This window comes from Octodon degus, unplaced genomic scaffold (genome assembly GCF_000260255.1).
Source record: "Octodon degus isolate 3935 unplaced genomic scaffold, OctDeg1.0 scaffold00038, whole genome shotgun sequence".
Lineage (NCBI taxonomy): Eukaryota > Metazoa > Chordata > Mammalia > Rodentia > Octodontidae > Octodon > Octodon degus.
The window spans coordinates 2,147,007-2,157,350 of record NW_004524614.1 but is presented as its reverse complement, the minus strand read 5'-3'; the positions used below and the strand labels follow the sequence as shown (position 1 = coordinate 2,157,350).

The 10,344-nt window shown below is 35.9% G+C and overlaps 1 protein-coding gene across 4 annotated transcripts in view; it reads right to left on the bottom strand.

The window, feature by feature from the left end:
- Atp8a2 (ATPase phospholipid transporting 8A2) overlaps positions 1–10,344 on the bottom strand; it is a 726,716-nt gene that overhangs the window by 496,104 nt on the left and 220,268 nt on the right. For all 4 annotated transcript variants that reach the window (XM_023714997.1, XM_023714998.1, XM_023714996.1 and 1 more), the window contains 2 exons: positions 7,666–7,831; positions 3,299–3,426 (listed from right to left, as the gene is read on the bottom strand). In XM_023714997.1, the coding sequence (XP_023570765.1) occupies positions 3,299–3,426; positions 7,666–7,831 (294 nt within the window). The remainder of the gene's footprint in view (positions 1–3,298; positions 3,427–7,665; positions 7,832–10,344) is intronic.

Here is a 10,344-nt window from a genome sequence, read left to right as displayed (position 1 = left end):
GAAGAAGAAGAAGAAGAAGAAGAAGAAGAAGAAGAAGAAGAAGAAGAAGAAGAAGAAGAAGAAGAAGAAGAAGAGGAGGAGGAGGAGGAGGAGGAGGAGGAGGAAGAGGAAGAGGAGGAGGAGGAGAGGAAGAAGAAAGAACTTGTGGAGGATACAGTTTGTAGAAAAAAGTATTTATGTTTATATACATACATTTTGGCTTGTTGGTTTTGTGGAGCCCAGGCTGTTCCTTCTGAAAGCTCCCTGACACTCAAGCAAGATTAGGCGGCTATCACCCTGGCTCTGTCAATCACTTTTCCCCGGGTCTCAGCTCTCTTCTCTGCTTGACAAAAGCTCTAACTCTAATTTTTAAAATTAATCCTAAACAATAGGGTATTTGCATGACTAGCAGAGACACCTAAACTGATCAATGACTAAATAAATAAATAAATAAATAAGACAAAGCTGTCTTGTGGGGCAGTTCTAAACTAATTGTGACAATCCTTATTGCTAGCTTCATGATGCAATAAACATATTAAATATGAGTCTTCTAAGATACAAATACTTCTCAAGGTTTATGCTTAAATAATTATTACATGTATACTATATATTTATGTTACAACAGTTAAAAATGCTCAAACACCGGATGGCCCAAACAATATCACATAAAATACATCTATGGCATCTATGGACCGATGCATTCTTCTTAGATGGCTATTATTGAAAGATGAAAAATTTGGATAAAAGAATCTTCATATCATTGAATATAATAATATCATAATGATTATTATAATTTGGTATATTGTCCTCAACCTCAAGTTCATTGCATAAAACTTTAGAGCTATCATTTATTAACATTTTATAGGAATTCCACTTCTCTTTCTCTTCCTTTTTTTTTTTTTTTTTTTACATAGGGTCTCACAATGCACTTCAGGCTGGCCGTGAGCTCACTCTGTACCCCAGGCTGACTTCAAATTTGCAACAGTCTTCCTGCCTCTGCCTCCCAACTGCTAGGATTACAGGCACGCACTACTACACCTGGCTTTGAGAAATTCAGTTTTTAAGACAAGCATAATTGATAAAAAAAAAGTAACAGGTCCCTGATTGAACCTCTCAATACTGTCACTGATCTGGCCTATGTGGTGATATTCCACAAGTGATTAAAACTGCCCTATTTGTAATAAAAATGAGAAGATGCTCTTCATGTGCTCCTTATCCCTCTAGAGGAAGTCAACTTTCTTCCAACTCTGACACATTAAGCATGTCACCAATGGTCCTCGCCACCCCACAAGACAGGCCATCAGGGAACAATTCAATGAGCTCCTCAAGACTCAATTTGCAAAACAAAAAGGGGGAAATATGGTCCAATATATCAACCAACACTATTACTTAATTTAGTAAAATTTTAAATTTTCTAAATGGTGATTCAAAAAGTTTCACAGCACTGCAAACTATCAACTCACTACTCAAGCTACACAGATGCTTCAAAGCACAAGCATTCATATATTTCTAAAAGCCTGTTTATTATGAAGTGCGCCTAAGTCACAATTCCAAATTTCAAAGGTCAAAAGATTCCTTATCTTTCTGCATTTGCTGATATATATTTAATAGATGGCATAGCTTATTGGGTTCATATTCTTACCTCATTTGTCTCAGATAAAGTTACATGAAAAGATCCAATATCATCTCTTTCTTCTAACGATACCTCATATATAGACAAAACTTAACTGCTGCTTGCTGGCCTCTCAAGGAAGGGTTGGCTGTAGCCACTCTGGCCACTACAATGGTTGGCACCTGTTACCCCACAAATGCTATTTCGTGACAAAACAACTTCCATTTTATGTAGCCCCAATATCACTAATAGTATTTACTATATTCCTTTCCAGCCCTGATAATAACCAATTTTTAGTATCTCCCAGATGTTCATTATGGTCCTCAGACCAACACTGATTAAAAAACATCCTACAGTAACTTGATGTCCTTCAGCCGCTTGGCTCAACAAACATCAACAAGCTCTTTGCACACACAGTCAACCTAGGGTGACGCCAGTTACCGCTGTGGTCATATCTATCCACATTAATCATTAATAATCCTGAGAGAAGAGCCAACACCTTCTCCATGGTGCCTTTCACACAAATCTATGTGGAGATAATACTAGCCTGCAGGCTGACCACAGGCCCAATGTCATAAATTACCAGTGAAAGCTTGCAGTATCACCTAAAATCACCTTCATAATATTGCCTACTGGCTAATTCCCCAATACTGGTTTCCTGGCCTCGACCTTTGCATTTGAATTCTTATTGCCACTATAGATATCTCTTTGTTATTTTTTCTTAGAGTCCTCAAGGCCCTTTCTATACTGTTCCAGCAGACACTTTCTGCCAAGGCCACAAAGCCCTTCCTGTATCACGCTGGATGTCTGTCTACACTATATATTTTTTCCTCCCTATCTATGATTTTGTCAGAGAGAAGTGTGGAAGACCTGGCCAGGACTTAATGACTAAACTGCAGGGCAAAAGCATGCAGGCTGTGTGACAATCGAATGGTTAAACAATAAAAAGCTTAGATTGATGAAGCATGTTATCTGGCCATTAACCTTTTTCCCCTTTGCCAAGAAAATCTGCTTAGCCTTGATCCAGCTCCTAGCCCAAACTTCTTTTTCTGCTTTTTTCTCCTGCTTTTTCTCTTGCACTAATATTATAATTAAAAGCCAGAGAATTCTCAGCTTGGAGGCTTTTCTTCCTTAGAGAGTCTCCCCAGCAGCTGGGTGTGCTCAAGTTGGAATAGCCCACCTGAGTCTCTCAGTGACTGAACTAAATCTCCTCTCCAAGGGATATTTTTCATCCTCTGTGCCAGCTGCAGTCACCACTGCAATAGTAGAGTACTCGCCTACCATGGGTGAGGCCCTGGATCAAATTCCCACATGAAAATATCCCAATTCTGGTCTTACAGTCAAATGCAAATTCACTGCCATGGTGCATTCTGTTGTAAAATAAACACAGTAACAAACATTCCAAAGAGGCTTTCTCCTTGGTGCTGGCAATGCTTCAGAAGCATCCATAGCTAAGCACCCATTCGGTATCCTAGCTCCACATCTTATACCGTCTTCACAACCACCCCGAAACAGGTAGGCATACTACTGTCACCTTTCTCAGACACACCCTCACCAGCATCTCATGCCAGTTTTCTGTGTGACTGGCTTACTTCCAGGCTTATATGTATATATGTACTCTTCTCTTCTTTTCCTGGGAGTTCAATTCAATGCTCTGAAAAGTATAGTAAAGTAGTGGTGGACATTTTTCTAGGCTTCAGTACTCACCCAGTTTATGAAGAGGGCCTGTGTATATTTCACAACCTCTAGAGTCACCAACAGACTGATGGGAATAAGATTGTTGTACAGGATGATGAATGTCAACAGGTTGTATCCAAAATTATCTGAGCTTGTGTCTGTGGAAGAAAACCAGAACATCCACACAGCTTTAATTATACTTTCTAACTGCTTTGTTATAGCGGGATTGTTCTAAAAGATGTTCACCAAAAAAGCCCATTGCCTAATTTAGGGATTCAAGTTTTAAAAGTTCTTGAACATTTACTGTATGTCAGGAGCTATGACTACAAATACTATCCAGACACTGTGTTTTCCAACAAAGAGCTGGAGTCTGTTGGGAGGTTGCAGATGGTGCAGCAAGCAGAGATATCACGTCCCTTAATGTGACCAACCATGCAGCAGGACAGGCATGAGAGGGCCACTGCAGGAAGCAAGCCTGAGACTTCTTCATGAGAAGGTAGAAGCTCAGGGTTGGAGGTTAGGAATCTGTAGCAGCACCTACCACAGTTACTGAGCTTTTTATAAGAAAAGTAAAGCAAATCATGGTGGTTTGATTCACACTGGATGGTAATGTGATAGGAAAACAAGGTGCTGGGAAAGAACAAGGTGACTGAGCACAAGCCAGCTAGCAGGCTCACCTCTCCACCATCCTTTCATTCTCTGCTCACTACCGAGCCTTCTGCATTTTCAGCTGATGGCTTTCCTTGCTGACATATTATCACTTTGGTATCCTGTTCTTCTACAGAATAAATGAGTCAGTGAACAGAATCTATAATCTCAACAGTTACAGATGCTGGGAAGGTTGAGCACTTGTTTGGAAGCAAATATCCATCTGCCAACTAAAATTAGGCTACATATTAAAAAATTTTAAATTTCTAATTTTGCACAGTAACTAAAAATGCTTCATATTACAGTATCAAAAAGTAGGTACACTCCAAGAAATCTAAACTCAAGTAGAAGCTTCTGGTGCAAAACCAGGAAATAAGAGAAATTAATGAAAAAAGAGAGTCCCATTCTTACATTAAAAAGTTAGCCAAATAATAATAATCAAGAGGAGATGAATAAAGACAGACTGATAGAGACAAAACACGAAATTCTAACAATGACAGTACAAATGTGAAGTCTGATGACTTTGACCAAAGCTACTCAGATTCTACTCAGACAAGAGAGAAAGCTTTAGGGATGGACAAAAAGATCATTGTTGCACTGTACCTCATACAGCTAGTACTGGAGCTCAATGCTAACCTAGCAATTTAAATATCATTCTGTTTCCACAAAGCTTGTATATCAAGATAAAGCCAATACAGTATACTTTCCAAACTATGACAGTGTGTCCCAATGAGTTAATCTTCACATTTGAAACTAGATAATAGTATATATTCAAATGTTAAGAATGAAAACAAAAAAAAAAAAAAAAGAATCAAGGAATCTGATCCAACTACAACTGAAGTCTTAATCACATTTCTCACTCCTATAAGGTGACAATGTAAGTTTCTCTAGGTGGCAGAGCAGATGTATTAATTATTCCTATCTGAAATAATTAGAAACATTAAAAATGTAATCAATTTAACAAAAATATAGTGAAAGATGGAACTAACAGTAACTCTAGGAAAACTCCAAATTTTTAAGCTTTAAATTTATCATGTAATATTTTGTCATTACATCTCATTTATTTTCTAGAATTGCCAGTTACAAAGAGATGGGCAGATATTTTATCCCAGCCCCCACCCAAAGAAACAACACCAATAAAAACGGGCAATTTTTTTAAAAGCTATATAGCTTTAAAGACAAATAAATATATTCAAGAAAATCTGAATCTTTTTTTTTTTAAATCTTGTTGAATGACCGAAATTTGGCATTTAAACCAGAGGCTGTTCCTCCCTCCCATCCTTTGGCAGAATGATTTGCATCACTTAAATTTCATGCTCAGTGTAAATGGGATGAATAGAGGGCTACTAGCACTCATTCTCCACCCTCTTCCAGCCCCATGCTGCAGAAACTCAATTCCAGGGTAGGGCAGGCTGCTACCCTACAGCAGGACAGGCACAAGGACAGGACCATCTCCAGGAGTATAAGAAGAGAGTTCATGCTCAAATCTCAGTGGTAATAATCAAGAAAGGCAAATGTCTCCATAATACAGGAGAGGCAAACAAAAAAAAGGAAACCAGCTAGAACTTTAGCAAGGATATCCATGGGAAGATACAACTAGCAAAGCTTTGATAAGAGCACAGTCATCCCTGAAAGTGCACAAGGTCGTATCAGTGTATAAGGTTACCACTCCTCAAGAAAGACCATATAGGATACTTTCGGCCACACGTCCCTGCTGAGCAGGGCCGGCATTTTTATCTCCCCAAACAATAAAATGCAGACTCTTCAGTGGTTTGAGAGGTTTATGCACAACCTCTAACCAACCATGGACTGACCTCCAAGATCTATGACTCAGAATAATCCAGATTGTAAAGCAAGCAAAGAATTGCTACTAGTAAAGAAAGGAGATTTTACAAAGTGATAAAAATGTTCTAAAGTTATATAGAGGTAAAAGATGCACAAATGTGTGAATGTATTAAAAACCACTGTGCATAATAAACTGTTCATTTAAGAATTAAGAAATAAGAGCAAAAAAATACAACTTATCAGTAATATCACTACCAAAGCAAACAGACTTTATAGAATTAGCACATACCACTAAACACATAAATAAGCAAAGAAACAACAACAGAAGCAACAATAAGTCATACAATAAAAAGAAAATGAAACTCCAAGGTTACTTTATTTTCTAAAATGCTCAGCTTTCAACCAAAAAAAATTAGGAGACTTGAAAAAATCTCAATGCAAACTATTTTGAGAGGCATGCAGATAATAAGACAAACAAAGATATATTAAAGTTTCCTTTAAGAAACAAAATTTTAAAGTACAGTTGTAAATACAGTTCAAATTAAGAATATCAATAAGGAAATAATTTTTTTATTAAAAATCAATCAAGTGGAAATTCCAGAGTTGAAATGCACAGTAAGTAAAGCAAAAAAGTCACTAGTGCACTTGAGTTGGCAAAGAGATGGTAAGTAAACTTGTAGACAGGTCAACTGAGGTTATTTAACCTGAAGAACAGAAAGAAAAATGATGAACAACAAACAAATCCCAAGAATCTGTAAGTCACACAAGTATACAAACATGGACACAATGGTAGTACTAGGAAAAAGATCAAGAATTGTGACAGAAACAATACTTGGATAATACCTGAAAATGTCCTAAATTGTATAAAAGAATAATTTAACTTATACATATATGAAGTTCCACAAAAGTCCAAGCAAAATAAACACAAAACTGTCAGAAACCAAGACAAGACCTTGAAAGCAGCAATGTACAAATAACTCAAATACAAAAAAAAAAAAAAAAATGCAGTAAGATTTACAGCAGACTTCCCATCCACACAATGGAAGCCAGAGACAATGGGACATCATCAAGTACCGGGAAACTGAAGGCTAATCTGAATTCTACAACAATTCTGTATCTAGGAAACCTACCATTTAAGAAACAGAAGATAAATTAAGATATTCTAAGATAAAAATAGAGGTAATTTGTTGCTAGTCCATCAGCCTTCCAAGAAATATTAAAAAGTTCTTTAAGAACAAAGAAATAACATGTGACTAAAATTGAAATCTCCATGAAAAAAACAAAGGGCACCAGTAGACTATACAATACTTATAAAATACAGTGTAATTACATATTTTAATCCTTCTAGATTTAAAAAACAAATTATAAAATTTCATTGTACAATTGTTGGAGTTTATATAGGAAAGAATAAAAACACATGAGGCAAGGAAATGATACCAGTTAGGAACTCATCCACAGAGAAATGAAGAGTAGTAGAAATGGTAAATAAATAGTTTAATATAAAACAACTCCAAAAAAATCTTTATTTTATGTTGCTTGAGATAGCAATTATATAAGGCAATATACTTATAACAGTATTATTAGGTTGATATCATAGATACAATATTATGACAATAACATGGGCAGGGAACAAAATGAAAGTATACTGGAGTGATGTTTCTGTATTTTATCATAATAAATATTCATCCAAAGTGGATTCTAGTGGTGTAACCCCTAGAAAAGCCTCAAGAAATACCTTCAAAATCATTGAAAAATAATTTGTGCATAAAACAATTCTCAAATATGCTTATCTTCACAATGTCATGTGATTCTTAATCTTTTACTCCTACTTGAAAAACAAACATTATGTACAGCATCCAAAGAAAACAGAAGGATGGCGTGGTCTGCCTACACAAACCACCCATGAAGGTGCTCTCCATGAGTGGCTTTGTCCTACTTCAACAAACACCTACCCTCATACTCACCCATCTTCTTGATGTACCAGTTTTTTCCACCGTGAGACCCATTCCAATACAGAGCCCCCACGGAGCTCACCAGGGCCATTACCAATAGGATGCCAAACAACACTAGAATCTGCACATTGGTTACTTTCTCAACATTTGATCTCTTGAGAGGCGCTTTGGTTGAATTCTGTAAAACAGCATTGAAAAACCATAAAGGCTATATATCAGATTTCAGGGTCAGGGATAAGAATAGACAGAAAATGAGATATGACAACCAAAACTGACAAGAAAAAAATAAAAATCTATTTACTTTCAAAAAAACTCATTAAATTAAAAAGTGTATTGCATCCTTGAATCAACAGCTAGTTTTAAGTAAAGAAGAAAGGCAGTCTACCAGATTAGAAAACATACTTCAACTCTGTCTGATGTTTATATACTTTTCATGCTTAAATCCTAGCATCATTTTAGTCACTTTATCTTAGAATACAACAGGCTCTAAGCAACATAAGTCATTTTAAAAGAAATCAGTGTACTGCTGATTCAAGACAAACATAGAAGCTCTAAGCTGAAAACATCTAAAGAGAACCATTGAAGTAAAAACACAGCTCTATAATATGTATGCAAATAGATTTATTTTATTTTTTATCTTTTCATTTTAATGAGAAAAAAGATAAAATAGCAATGAAACAGTTTCAAAACAGGTTAGTAGGACAATTACAATAATTAATACATTGCATATTGTTGTCTTCCTAGTTGTTATTCAGAGGACAAGATGCAGACATGATATCTAAACAATATTAGTACAAACCTTCCTTCTCAATGAACTAAGAGAAAGAAGCTGCATCTCTATCCTAACTTATATATATATATATATATATATATATATATATATACATATATTCTCTCTCTCACACACACAGAGTCCTTTATTTATAGCCCCTTATTTTTGTCTTGTTTTGTCAGAGATGGGTGTTCCATTGCTGTAAGAGAAGATGTATTTGGAGAAGTCTTTAAAGAACCTTTTCATACTTGATGCCAGACCAAAGATTATAGGTAGTTGAATTCAACAAAATAACCCAATACAGTTCAATATTCCATAATAGTAATGGGTTATCAGCACAACTGGTAATTGTCCAAAATTGTTGACTTGAACCTTTTACAGCTCAGTATATTAATATAGCTTTACTTTTTATACCTCATGGTTACAATTTTCTGCTGGATGGTTAAGACCAAGTTAAAGCAAGACCTATGTAACTCAAAATGTAAATTTTGCTATCAGACAAAGTCAGTCAAATCCCCTCAGGATTTATGCCGGAACCATGCACAACACATTCTGGATCTTTTGTCAGGATCAGCCATCTGGATGAGTCATGGTCACTGCTTGACCAATTTGCTCTCTGTGAAAGCATTAGAGAATTTTTTCTCTCTAAGTGACTCTCCTCAGGAACAACATACATTGTTGATCACTTTCCTCTGTGGCCCCATAATCTCCTTGATCAGAATATTTGAGTTACAGGATATCGCAGCACAGGTACTCTTATGTCCTAAGTCCTCACTGACCTTGACAGGCTAGGTCAAAAATACTGGCTATCCTCATAGCCCCTCTATTTCTCTAATTTTTCTTCTGCCAACTTTAGTTGTTAAACATTCAGAAGAGAAGCTCAATGATATTATTGCCCTGTAACAAAGACAGTTGGGCTTATCATCACTACCTGTATGAATATCAAAAACATGGAACTGCTATTTTCAACATCATAGATATTCTAAACTTTATATCCATACAGAATGTGATAAAAACAATAACACATTTTTACACAGAAATTTATCAAACCATATACATCATTGTAGTAGGACAGTCCTATGACATTTTTATCTCTTGTTTTCCTTTATTACACTTTTTTTTAACAAACATTTATTGTAAAGAGAGTATAACAATAATTGATATGACACTAGAGGCAGTACACATTTAGAAGTCCAAAATGATGGGCATTTGAAGCATGGTTTTAGTATTACACATTGTTATCCTCACTGTAGTTACTTAGTTCACAGATATGAGCATATATAGTTAGTCAGGGTGAGAATTCTACTCATTAACTGCTATTTTCCAAGAACCTGATGGAGATTCTTAGGACCACTGCCTTAACCACCTTGTTTATATAAATGTTTGGTTTTGCCCTGCCTTCTTTCCTAGCTTTTCTCTTTGCTCTCTCCTCATTATTTAATTTTTAAGTTATCACTTTCCATTTAACTGTGTTACATTTTTCAATTTTTATTTATTCATTTGAGATCCAACACTAGGGAGACAATACAATACTTACACATGTGTGTCTAAGTTTATTTCAGTTATGAATATATCTTCATGTGGCAACCACTTATATATGAAGGCTTTGAGTTTAGTTTTCTTTATAGCTGAGTAATACTCCATTGTATAAAAACATCACATCTTTTTCATCCATTCCTCGGGTGACAAGCATTTTGGTTGTTTTCAACATTTGGCTATCACAAATTACACTGCTATAAACATAGGCACACATATATTACTATGATATGATGTTTTCAGTTCTTCTGGGAAAATTTCCAGTAAGAGTATAGCTGGATTGAAGGGGATTTCCAGCCCTAGTTTTTTGAGGAGTCTGTACACTGATTTTCATAATGGTTGCACCAGTCTACATTCCCACCAGCAATGGAGAAGGGTTCCTT